A 12,734-nucleotide genomic window follows, 5' to 3' on the forward strand; every position below is an offset into this window, starting at 1 on the left:
GATACACACATACCACTTTGCTATCACCTGCCATAAAGGGAGGAAAACACCAGCACACATTTACAATATTGTACACATCTGATGTTCTGCACGCCCCACCTCCACTTTAAATATACCTGTTGTTAAAACAAATATATATATATAAAATATAAATTTATTTGACATTACTTCTTAAGTTTTCTTTCAACAATTGCATTTCGTGGAATTTGAAATACATTTATTTTTTGTTTCATTTTTGGGGTATTTGTGATTTGTATCTTTCTGCGTTGTAGTAGAACTATGTTGTAGTTGTTTCTTTTAAACGCAGTGTGCATAAGTTTGATACTTTATTTTGCAATACCTTACTGTAATGTGCTCTTTATTTACACGTCGAGATGATAGACATGGAAGAAAAAAAACTGCCGAAAGAAAAAAACAATCTCATAGATCGATCATAGACCAATAGTGTAAGATACTTAGATACATAGTTGTGTCGTTGTTTTGTCCCTAGTCGGCTCCCGTCGTCGGCCACCTGACGTCACAGTTGTCGCTGTAGGTTCGTTTTTGGTTAGCGGTAAAGCTAGAGCAGGAGTCGCTTCATTTTTTATAACGTATTTACTCGAGTTAAACAATAACTATGGAGATCGGGACAGAAATAAGCAAGAAAATAAGAGTGAGTACCAGTGTATGTTGAATTTGGACCTTTAAATGGACCTGCAGCCTGTTTACGGGATACCGTATATGCGTAGCTAGCATCAGCTAGCTACGCATATAAGCGTGTGTGCGTTAACGGACAGGTTTTTATTCTCAAGGCCGGTGGAGGTGGGGAGAGGTTTCCCCATCAATTGGTAACGTATCTGCCAGGCTGGTAGTACCGCCATGTTGGCAGCTTTTTGTTTGAGTTAAAGGAAACTTCTGTGCCAATTATCCGCAGCGCTACTTTGTCGTGCGTTAGATATTAGTTTATGTTCAGCTCGCGCGATGTCACCTCACTACTTTTGGTCTGTTTCAGGCGGCTATCAAGGGAAAGCTTCAAGAGCTCGGTGCATATATTGGTCAGTGAACAACGTAATCACACTTAGTCGTCCTGGACGTTTGCTGCTTGATGCTCCGATCAGACATTTACATGCAGTAATGTACGTGTTTCTTCTCTTTCCTGACTTCAGATGAAGAGCTTCCTGACTATATTATGGTGATGGTTGCAAACAAGAAAACCTCTCAACAGATGTCTGACGATCTCTCCCTCTTCCTTGGAAACAACACTTATAAATTCACAGTGTGGTAGGATGAAAACTGTCAAACTTGTCTATTTCCTGTACGAGTACATTTCACTGTGTTGTTTGGTAACATGTGAAAAAAGATTGAACCCTCAACCCCTTGACACTTTACAGTTATTGATCTCCACACTAATACTACCAGTTCTAGTCTTAACATGTTTGTTGTGTATTGATTTGTAGGCTACAGGGTGTCCTTGAGAAGTTAAGATCTGTTGCAGTCGGTAAGTCAGGGAGAGCTGTTTTATACTTTCAGAATGCACATAGCTTGCAGGTTTAGCATCTTTACACAAAGCTCATCCTTTCTTTCTCCCGCTTGCATACACGGTGGATGCAGAGCCCGCATCCCTAAGTGGAAATCCGATCCAGTCTGAAAGTGATGCTTTGGCTGGGATGGACCAGTCATCTGCCAGCGAGGACGGCAGAGCAGAGGAGTTGAAGGTGCTGACGGTGTCCAGCTCCCGCTCTGATAGGACTGAAGCGCGCGTGTCCAGTTCCGCTCATGAAAGCAGGTGTTTAATGCAAAGCTGGAATTCTCTCGTTGTCCTCATGTTCTGACATTCAATGTTTGCCGGCAATTCTCTTTCACGGCACACATGACGGACCTTGCAAATGTATAAACTAGCACACCTCTGTTTGTTATCAGGAGAGGTAGCTTGGAGAAGAGTTCCTCTCGACTTACCTCTGCGGTTAGGCCCCTCATGGAGCCGCTCCCCTTAGATGCGGTTCTTGACATCAAGCCAGAGATGGATGATGATGACCTCATCGCAGAGGATCCTGTAGAGATGGGGCCCAACCATGGTCGATCACGTGGCTCGGCGAGTAGACCCACAGCTGAAATCTACAGACCGGGTCAGAGCAAGTTTACATCATTAAGCTCCGCGGAAACGTGTCGATCGTCAGAAGGATCCTCTCACTCCAGGCAGCAGGACAGCAGAAGCAGCAGAGCCTCCAGGACCGGATCCAGCAGGGTACTGGGATTTGATGAATGTGTTCAGCAACTTTCTGTGAACACCTGACAGGTGTAGGTTAGGATCCATCATGTCAATGATCTTTGTCTTTGCTCAGCAGCAGGATGAGTTGTCACGGAAGCGCAAGGCGCCGGTAGCGAGTTCTGTGGTGCGAGTGAATCGTGCGGCCGATGAAGACAGCGACGACATGGAAGAGGAGGATACAGGCTATGGGGGCAGAAGCCTTTCCAGTCGAGTGTCCCTACCCTCCAAACCCGAACGCAAGTCAGTGTTCTTCTTTTTTTGTTCTTAATGGCGGTTGGCAAACAGCTTTCCGGTGCATTAGCGCTGATCTGGAGTGTGGACTTTAATGTAATTCTCTTAAACGAAAAACAAACGTAACAAATAAAATAAATTCTCAGATCGTCTTAATTTTTCTTGTTGACTTAAAATATTCTTGAAGGAAGTCAGTGTTAATGCCTCATGTGATATTTTACAACATTATTGAATTGGAGGGCCCGCAAGGACTGTACATTACTGCGACCTCAACTATGTGGCGAATGTGATTTGTCCAACGTATTTGCATTCAGTTAGAATCCATATTTTACACTGCAGTAGTTATACAAGAACTTTCACAATCCGCCGCCGACTGATCTTTAAAAAAAATCAGACGGCTAAAGGTCTTTGCTGAATTTTAACGTTTCTGTGGTGTCTATGGTTTCAGGCCCACTCTCCCTCCAGCGAAGCAAGCCAACAGGAATCTGATACTGAAGGCCATCTCTGAGGCTCAAGACTCGATTACCAGAACTACATCCTACCCCACAAGTATGTTTAATGAGTTTCCGTGAACATGTTGTTTATTTGCTGCATCTTAAGCATCTTAAGCAGTTGCTGTTATCCCTGACATTGACCTTTTTAAACCCCAGTAGCCCAGAGGAAGACTGTTCCTGTTGCACCTCGCACTCGTATGGCCAGCAGTGAGGATATGACTGCAGCCATCCAGCTGGTCCAGGAGCACCTCCACAGCCTGAACCCCAGGGTTCAGACCTACACCTCTGCAGAGCTGTCTCCCTCCAGAAGCACTGGTAGGTGAAGAGTAGAGCAGGTGCAGCCCACGGTGCGCCTTTTCCTGATAACCGCTTTCAACATTCTGCCACCTGAAAGCCAGAATCACAGTGAGCTAAACTAATAAAGAAATGTAAATGAGTCAGTAAACCGATGACTCTACTGATGTGTCTCCTCCCAGCTCCAGTGAGGTCTTTAGCTTCTCGCCTTCAGTTGGATTTAGCCGAGAGCAATGAAAGAGGGCAGGGTGACGACGGTAAGTCTTTTTTGCTTTTATGGGGCGTCTTCGGATACGTGTTACGATAAAAAGTTCCTCTCGAACATGTAAAAGTAGTAACTAGATATAAATATCCCAGAAGATTAAGACTGGATTGTCGTTAGTTATGCATCAGACTGAGACGTCTGCATTTGGGATTTATTTAGGTGCTGAGGTTGCTGAGGGAAGTGATACAAAGCCGTTTGATACCCGCTCCTTTATAGTGAGCCGACCGCAGCTGGGAGAGTCTTCAACCAAGAGCCAGCTTCCTCCGAACGTCAAGGGGGATCTCCAGTCTGCTGTACCACGCACTGTCCAGGCCAGGTACGCACACACACACACACACACACACACACACATATACACACGCATGATATGAGTATGTGCCGCTCTCTTCGTTCATACATGAGCGCTTCTGTTTTCACACCAGTAAGGAATCTGCAAGCCCCAAGTTCATAGTGACACTGGATGGGGTACCGAGCCCACTGGGGAATCTCGCCGAGTGCGAGATGGAGCTGGATTACGTGAGACCGCCCTCGAAGGTCGCCGAGGCGACCGCCCACGTGAACAGGGATCCCAAAGTCAGCACCCTTCACAGACTACAGGGGAGAGTCACATCACCAGAAGGTGTGGGGTCTTGCCACAGTATTCATTCACTGCAAAAATACAAATGTAATGTGTTATTGCATTTCAAATGACGTAACATTAACGCCTGTCCTTTTTTAAACAGATGATATGATGGAAGTCGAGATGGCGGAAGAGGGTGCCGTCTCTTTAAAGAAACGGAAGGTGACGGAGCGCTGCCGGTTTTGGCCGGTCTGTAAAAGTGGAGACGAGTGTTTGTATCATCACCCTACAACACAGTGCAAGTGAGTACCTCTGTTAATATACTGGTAACTATAATATCCTTTTTATGGCTGGCCACTCACTAAATAACTTTCTCTGATTGCGATTTGTTTCTCTAAAGGACCTTTCCATCTTGCAAGTTTGGGGATAAATGCCTTTTCGTGCATCCCAATTGTAAATACGACGCCAGGTGCACCAAGCAGGACTGTCCCTTCACTCATGTCAGCCGGAGAAGCACAGCTGCTCCTCCGCCCAGGCCAGGTACTCATTATATCTGTGACTCGGCACGATGACACAAACTAAGATTTGTAAGAGTGTATTTGCATTCCACGACTAAAGCAGATGTAAAGAAGGGTGATGTAAAGATCTTCTAACTGGAAGTTTTCTGTTTACAGCAGTGCAGCCAGTGCTGCAAACGGCCAGTGTGTGCCGCTTCTTCCCCGAGTGTAAGAAGATGGACTGTCCATTTTATCATCCCAAGGTAAAACATGACAAACATGTGGCTGCGGTGCTCTGATCTGTCCTGGTCCTTTGAATAAATGTGGGATTTGGCTCATGGCTTACATTTGGAAGCTGCAGTTTCTTTGGCGCTCTCGCCTCCTGTCGAGACTTTTTGCACAAACTCAAAGTTGCGTTCAGACTTTCTAAGTGTTGGAGTGTCTCTCGTCCGCAGCCTTGTCGCTTCGCGGCTCAGTGTAAGCGCACCGGATGTACTTTCTACCACCCGACCACAGCGGTGCCTCCGAGACACGCCCTGAAGTGGACCAAGACGCAGAGCAGGTGAGCAGATGGGCTCATTTTAAATTCCATATGGTAGAAATCTTACGCTTGTTAACAGGATCCCTTGCATTACATAATCTAACCAATGAACTAATTGCCCAATACATTTTTTTAAATATGAATTGATAAAATAAGTAATGCCTTTTCATGCACTAATTGCTGTTTGTCTCTCTCACAGCTAATAAAGGCCAGGGAGTCTGACAGTCTGATGATGGTTACGCTTTGGAGGATGTTCGCCATCTGTGTCTATTGATTTTCATTCTTCAACTGTTGTTTCATTTCATTTTAATATTTTGTTTGTGTTCATTTTTAATGAATCATTTTGTAAGCTCAAAAGGTTTTTGCTCTCCGAATATTAAAATACTCAACAGTGAACTTTAAACTGATGTCATCTTGTCATTTATCTCATGTTCCGTATGATATTGGTTTGGGCAGATGTTCATCACTGAGGATATTTTTTTATATTTAAGGATAAAGTAGTTACCAAGTCAGGATGGTTGTCATTGTCTTGCTCTACTGAAAGGATGTGAGGAGGTACAAGTCCCATGCAGTGGAAGATGGCAAAGTGGAGAACATGGAACCAAATGCTAAATACAATTATCAGTTAAAAATGAAACCATGTCCATAGAATGTATTCAATTCAGTTCATTGTATATAGCCAAAGATCACAAATACAAATTAAAAATTTCCCTCAATGGGCTTTACAATCTACATATTTGACATCCCTGACCTTTGACCTCACATCAGATCGGGACAAACTCTAGAATTAGAGAAAGCCCTTTCACAGGAAAAAACGGGAAGAACCCTTCAGGAGAGCAACAGAAGGATTCCTCTGCAGGATGGACAGAATAAATAGATTTCATGTGTACAGGTGAACGGCGTTACAGAGTTACATAAACACATCAATGGATATGACAATGTATGAATAATTAGTAGTAGGCATGGACCACAATCCAGACCTCCACAATCCATGAAACAAAGAGATAGAGATGGGTGGTGGGGGGGGGGGGGGGAATACAATTCAACAAATGAATAATAAATACATACATAATTGAAAACACATGCATGTATTGTCATCTAGTAAGCTTAAAGATTTGATAAACATTAACATGATAACATGTGAAATATAAGTGGTAAACCATGAGATGATTTGAATTTTTGTTATTACTATAGTGCATGAGTGACATCAACCTTTTTTATTTCGTCTCCAATTTTCCGATATAATATCAAGATGCAGTGCTAAAAGTAGAGTAAACACATATTTGTAATATTCTTTGGGTGTTTATAAAGAAGAGTTGGGGGAGCAGAAAGGCACTATTGTTCGCTGCTCTTACAAGCTGCAGTTTTATTCCCCACCACTAGAGCCTGCAGCAGCGTGATGACGTCACGGTACTCCAAGTCAAAAGCCCTCTGAAAAAAAACAGCTTCCCATTCATTCTCCCCACTTGGATTACAGGCGCGCGCCATCGCACCCGGCGAGGAAGAGCAACGTCCAGAGGGCTTTTGACTTGGAGTACCGTGACGTCATCACGCTGTGCGGCCTCTAGTGGTGGGGAATAAAACTGCAGCTGCAGAGATGAAGGCTGATAAAGCCAAATGCCTGTTTGCATCTCATGATATTTACGAATTAAAGTGTCTGAATATTTACAGCTATTTTGATTTTAATTAAATGTACTTATATTTATAACAGTTAACATTAATAATTATCGGCCCAGTCTCTCTTGTACACAGAGAATATCTATGAATTAGCCAGAATCTACAGATGTGTCCATTTTAACACATTATTATTATTATTCTGAAGATAAGAATGTATTTGACTTCTTCAACTCTAACAACTATGTGATGTACTGTGTGATTTACTGATCTGCCTCACAGTCTGCCTGATTTATCAGTGAATGTATTTCTGGTCATTGATATTATAGGTCTCTGTTCCTGCTGTACAGTCAAACATTGATCTGGTGTTGGTGTCATTTTGGCCTTATTTCGAAATCCTACTGCAGTTTTTTAATATTATTTTGGGCTTAACAAAAGTGACTTGAATTTACGATACATCAACATGTCAAATGTAAATTGGGGTCAGTCGGGTAACTTTGTGCAAGAGACATCTTTATATGTATTTACTGTAGTCATCCAGTAAAACCTAGTTTGTAGTAGTTTACTGGAACCGTGCGATGTGTTTTCTTCCTCTACAGACAATGCAGTACTGTATTTAAAATATTCTAGATCATCAAAGGAGTTGTGATAGTTTGTTTTAAGAAGTAGGATAATTCAATCCATAATAGAACACGTTATCCTTAAGTTCATCCAAAAAAAATGTAAATCACCAAATACATGGTTTTCACTGAATACTGGGTGTGTATAGAAAAATAGTTTCCTGAAAAGTATATATAGCTGTCAGACAATGTGGAGTAAAAAGTACAACATGTACCTCTGAGAGAGGTGTAGAAAGTAAAGTACCTCGAATTTATCAGTCGGCCTACTTGAGGAAATGTACTTTGCTCCATGCCATACAGAGACATGAATACCCAGGTATTTGGTTTTCCATGTGCGTAATATACCACGTAGGAGCCATATACCGAATATTACAACACAAACAGATATTGTTAAACGTTATTTGTCACAGCCAGAATGTCTGAGAGTTGTCATACAATATGTTGTGTGGTTGATGTGGTGCAGGTGTCCTCCAGGTGGAGGCAGTGTATGACACTCAGGAGAGATGGTCAGTGAGGCTTTTACATGTGAATAAGAAGATAAAGAAACACCGATAAAGCTGCTCCGTGGTGTAAATATATGATGTTTGTGTGTATCTGAACACAACAGTAGTTAAACCGAGTAAAAGAGACTGGGTCCCGCTGTATTACTCAGGCTGCACTCCAGCGTCTATTCACAGGCGCGATCCCACTACTGAGCGGCACGGGGGCTTTGACCTGCTCCGTTTCCGACCTGGACCGGTGCACCCCTCCTTAGACGACCTGGTGGCCCCGGGCTCCCCTAGGAGCACCATATCGATACCGAACTTAGTGCGGACACCCGATCGGCATAGTGCACTCCCGCGCGGGCGGGCACCGGGGATTCTTTAGCTAAACGGCCCTAAACAGCTTCCCATTCATTCTCTATGGCGGTGTCTAAAATCGCCGATGTAATATATCTCTGGCCACTCGCAGCTCAGTGGCGCTGTTTTCAGAGTGATGCTCCTCCCGCTGCTCCTCCCCCTCCTCCGTCTCATTCAGTCTGCTGTGAGAAGGACAGACTGCACGTACGGATCTCTGGAGCTCTCCACCGTTACGTCAAGCAGTAAGTCGTTCTAACTTATTACAATGAACTAACATGTAATGATAATTAGTCTTGACAGTCTCTTGTTCACACTGTAAAGTTGGTTGTGTTTTTTCAGTTTGGTTTCTCCGTGTATGTGACTTTCTTGCGCTGTTGAAACGGGAAGTTAACGCGACATCATTAAATAAATAATGCTGTCGGAATGACCATATCAATACAGTGGATATGACGTTACATGACCATATCAATACTGTGGATATTACGTTACATACACGCTGTGAAGGAACGGTAAACTCTAAACAGGAGTCACGGGTTTCTCTTTTATTGACTCCGTCACTTCACTAAACGCGCACTTCTCCTCGGTTAACGTGACTGATGAAGCTTTACTTTAACATATCACGTATATTAACTGCTCCACATGTATTACACTCAACTAATAAAGGTGTAATTATAGATTAAACGACCAGCAGCATATTAAGACATAGTAGTAAGTAATTGTAACTTTTACTTTTATTTATTTTTTAATGCAGGACCACCATGTGGTGGTATTAATATTTCTATTTTTACTGAAGTAGAAGTTCTGTATACTTTCTCCACCACTGTTAAAACAGAGAACAGCAGAATGTGATACGGTGTATATATAAAAGTATACTCATAGTCTGATGCAGGTTTTTTGGGATGGTCACAAGGGAATGGAGATCCTTTCTTGATAAGACACTTCACATAATTGTTACTTGAGTCACATGACTGTGGGGGGGTGGGGGGGGGGGTGTTAATTCACCTCCATGTACACAGGAGATGGGTGGGGGGAGTTCACCTCCATGTACTTTTCCACAAGATGTTCAGGGCACAGGAGATGGGGGGGGGGGGGGTAGCCTGCCTGCCTGCCTGCCACTGACATGTAAATAGTGTGCCTCAACAAAGGACTTAAGGTTCAGAAACTATATTGTTTGGAAACAATGCCTGTCTATAGCGTATTAATATACTTACTAATATACTCTACTCTTTTTCATAACAGGAGAGATGAGCAGACATGTGTTTTACCCTGGGAGAATGGCTGTTTCATTCCTTCCGCTGGCTTCTGGAGAATGACATTTGATACACCATCTACCTCATCAGGAACCAGCAAAGAGAGGAAGCTGCAGGAGTGTTCATGGCAGCGGGGCACAACAAGGACAGCCTCCTGTCCTTTCTCAACTATTCCCTCATGTTTGGAGGAATCCAGTCTCTCCTCAACTATGAGGAACACAAGCCAGTTGTGACAGCAGCAGCATCGGAGGATGACCAGCTGGTGGGTTTTGGGACTCGTGCCTACAGCACCTGGCGAGAGGTCTGGGAGAGCAGGGAGGACGGCTATGCATCCTTCATCATGAAGAAGAAGAACTGCACTGCAGGCACAAAGATGCATAAGCTACAACTCTACCTGAAGAAGAAGCTGCAGCCACCCACTGTCTCCCCTCTGATGTCACACGCCTCACCTGTGATGTCACACGCCTCACCTGTGATGTCACACGCCTCACCTGTGATGTCACACGCCTCACATGCTCCTGCTGAAGCCATTGGTGAGTCTGGTGTCTTGTCAGGGATCTACATGCAAGTCATACAAGCACAAATGCAAGAATATATTTCTTTCTTTCTTTCTAACTTGTTTGTTTGCATCACAGTGATGGATGAAGATGAAGAGCTGGAGAGGATGATGCTGAGCATCTCTCCTTCAAAGCAACATGTGCAGAGCTGTGAGTATACATGTGCTCTCTTTTATTTCTTTGTTTCCCCTCCCTGAAGATTCACAATCGTTTACAGTTCAGACGATTTGCTATTAATCCTGTATTCTATTCAGCATATTTGATATTGTTTTGTGTGTGTTTTATAGCTGTTTCTGCATCTTCGTCATCCTCCTCATCTGCCAGACGACGAGAAAGAGGTCTTTAACCCAGAGCACCGTGCCGCCGACCGACACAACTGGGACCATGAGTTCCTCTCCCACATGCAGCAGGACTCGTCTGGTGTCGACCGTGTTCTGGTCCTGTTTGTCTTTTGGTGTTCCGCCTGTTGTCCTCGTGACGATGAATGGACTCGGTCCTGATGAGTACGTATCCATCTTTGTTTTCTGATGTGCATGACAAGAAACTGCTGTGCTCCTAACACCTGTTGGCATGTGTTTGCTGTGTGTTTGAAGTCAAGGTGCTTCCCCTGCCTTGGTGACATAGTGATGACTGGCTCCTGAATATTAACCCATTGCAACATGAACACATGTGTATGAATGAAATATACTCTGTACGTAATCATGTTACAAACAGTCTGATTGATTGGATTTGGCTGAACAAAGCAGGTGAAGTAAAGATACTTTCTGCCTTTACTAACAGCAGTTTTTGTGTACTGTCAAAGTATGAATAACAAACAAAGGTTTTTCCGTTGCAGCAGCCGGGCGTTCACCTCCCAGCCGTCTTTGATCCTGCATTGATGGCCCAGCTCAACGCAGCCTCCGAACGGGTGTTGGGACAGATGAAGTATCCAGCACTTCATCTCTCGAGCACCGACACTGGAGAAAAGTTTGGCCTGCAGTACGTTGAGCCTGGTTGCCGCCCAGTTCCTGTGGACTGGGACAAGCACAGGACCAAGTCGGACTCTGCCCCCCCGGCCCTGAATCCACCTCCTCAAAGCAGCGTGCCTACTGTCCAGTCATCCTCACTCTTCATGGCACCACAGAAGCTGTTCCAGTTTCCTCCACGCCCTCCTGTGGATTCTGCTGCTGTCAAACCAGACGTGACTCCCGGGCCTCCGACAGATCCAAGTAACATCAAACACACAGGCATAGTAATGGACCAGACTTTAGTTAGTAGGAACTGAATTTTAATCATATTCATTTTCAGGAGGTTTCCCCTTCTGTAGATCTGAATAACTTATTGTATCCTTTGTCTTTGTCTTCGTAGAAACATGTCGGCCGTCTCTGCCGCTGCTGTCCTCGCCGACTGCCGCTCGCACTGGACCTGTGAAGACAGGGAGAGGGTTTGTGTTGGACCACAAGCGGTGGCGGCCCCATGAAGGCAACTATTGACAACCTGCTCAATAAACACCGTGGCATGAAGGACATGCTCAAGCTAGTGGACCAGGACTATGCTGCTCTAGTTCACAACTCTTGCACAGACCCAAACAACATGCTCCACCCAACAACTAAACACCACATCTTACTATATGTTAAACACCTCTGCAAATTACTGAACACCAGCTCGTCTTTAAACACCAGCCCGAAAAACTGCAAGGCGGCAGGAACTCTGGCACGCTCTGACAAAGGGCAGCGAGGCGACCGGGTGCGGTTGTAACAATGCCTGTTGCAGTCGTGAACCCACCTCCACCTAGTCAGACCCTCACTAAAGCCTCTATTGAGCAAATTGTGCAAAATATTGTTGAAAAGCAACAACAGCATCAGCAGCAACAACAACAACCAGTGGCTTCAAAGAAGCAGACAAAACGTGCCTTTCCTGTGGTCAGCCAAAGTCCAGGTATGAGAATGATGGTTACTCCATCCACTTCTTCTACCAGCAGATACTTTTACTGCTCCACTAAAGTTTTTAAAGCTTACGGTGCTGAGGGTCTGACAAACCCAAAAATGCCATTTAATGACTTTGCAGGAACAGAGTTCTTTCAGCAGGAACTGTCTGCCACAAAGAAAAGGGTGGAGGAGAGGCCAGCAGAAGAGGAAGAGAACTGAATCCCAGCACAGAACCCCAGAACACTGGTCCAAGGTGTCGCTTTTGTGGGATGGGACTGAAGCAGGGCCCAAACAGCCTCACATTCACACCGGGTTCGGGGTAGCAGGAAATACATTTATTGTCCTGCCAAAGTATTTTCCTGTACAGAGACCAGGGCATGGAGAAGGAGATGGCGTGGAGAGTTCCAGGCATCTGCCTTCTATGAGACGGAAAAACAGATGGGCCGTTGACAAGAGCAAATAAGAGAGATGGGCAGTGTTTTGTCATGTATATATCTTTTCTTATTTTAATAATTACATTCTTTTATGATATAAATTATATTTGTTTTACTATTTTTATTGTTTGTGTGACCTTGCACTATGGCCTGTGTGTTCAATATTTACTGTCCTTGTTGTGAATAAATATATTTCATGGACTAATGTCTACATGTGTCATTAATATGTGAATCATTTTAGTGAACAGTCAAGACATATTTAATTTAAGTAATTGCAATTCAAATGTTTATGAGAAGAAAACTAACATGTTACATATAGGTTATAAATAAATAAGTCAAGTACTGATATAATCTGTCTGCCACTGGGATAAAGTGACACTCCAA

At 44.0% G+C, this 12,734-nt stretch overlaps 2 protein-coding genes across 5 annotated transcripts; both read left to right on the forward strand.

Moving 5' to 3' along the window:
- The first annotated feature begins 521 nt into the window (after positions 1 to 521).
- zc3h14 (zinc finger CCCH-type containing 14) lies at positions 522 to 5,532 on the forward strand. 4 transcript variants are annotated; one of them, XM_056427417.1, is made up of 17 exons: positions 522 to 652; positions 992 to 1,034; positions 1,146 to 1,260; positions 1,437 to 1,477; positions 1,591 to 1,765; positions 1,900 to 2,224; positions 2,322 to 2,488; positions 2,928 to 3,028; positions 3,130 to 3,288; positions 3,450 to 3,524; positions 3,692 to 3,848; positions 3,955 to 4,151; positions 4,255 to 4,393; positions 4,492 to 4,631; positions 4,766 to 4,851; positions 5,044 to 5,150; positions 5,329 to 5,532. In XM_056427417.1, the coding sequence occupies exons 1-17, from the start codon at positions 617 to 619 to the stop codon at positions 5,330 to 5,332; spliced, it is 2,067 nt and encodes a 688-aa protein (XP_056283392.1). In that variant the 5' UTR covers positions 522 to 616; the 3' UTR covers positions 5,333 to 5,532. The 4 variants fall into 4 exon arrangements, with proteins under 4 accessions (XP_056283392.1, XP_056283395.1, XP_056283393.1 ...); XM_056427420.1 differs by having other exon boundaries at positions 3,749 to 3,848; XM_056427418.1 differs by having other exon boundaries at positions 2,325 to 2,488.
- Positions 5,533 to 10,518: 4,986 nt separating this feature from the next.
- LOC130203005 (uncharacterized) lies at positions 10,519 to 11,481 on the forward strand. The gene is made up of 2 exons (XM_056428904.1): positions 10,519 to 11,217; positions 11,357 to 11,481. Exons 1-2 carry the CDS (start codon positions 10,887 to 10,889, stop codon positions 11,479 to 11,481), a joined length of 456 nt encoding a protein of 151 aa, XP_056284879.1. The 5' UTR covers positions 10,519 to 10,886.
- The last annotated feature ends 1,253 nt before the right edge of the window (positions 11,482 to 12,734 follow it).

Source organism: Pseudoliparis swirei, chromosome 12 (genome assembly GCF_029220125.1).
Source record: "Pseudoliparis swirei isolate HS2019 ecotype Mariana Trench chromosome 12, NWPU_hadal_v1, whole genome shotgun sequence".
NCBI classification, from domain to species: Eukaryota; Metazoa; Chordata; class Actinopteri; order Perciformes; family Liparidae; genus Pseudoliparis; species Pseudoliparis swirei.

Coding starts and splice junctions, on each gene's coding strand:
- zc3h14 (XM_056427417.1), top strand. CDS start 617: ATGGAGATCGGGACAGAAATAAGCAAGAAAATAAGA. Junction 2,225..2,321: donor CCAGGACCGGATCCAGCAGG/GTACTGGGATTT, acceptor GTCTTTGCTCAG/CAGCAGGATGAGTTGTCACG. Junction 3,849..3,954: donor CCACGCACTGTCCAGGCCAG/GTACGCACACAC, acceptor TTTTCACACCAG/TAAGGAATCTGCAAGCCCCA.
- LOC130203005 (XM_056428904.1), top strand. CDS start 10,887: ATGGCCCAGCTCAACGCAGCCTCCGAACGGGTGTTGGGACAGATGAAG. Junction 11,218..11,356: donor CGGGCCTCCGACAGATCCAA/GTAACATCAAAC, acceptor TTGTCTTCGTAG/AAACATGTCGGCCGTCTCTG.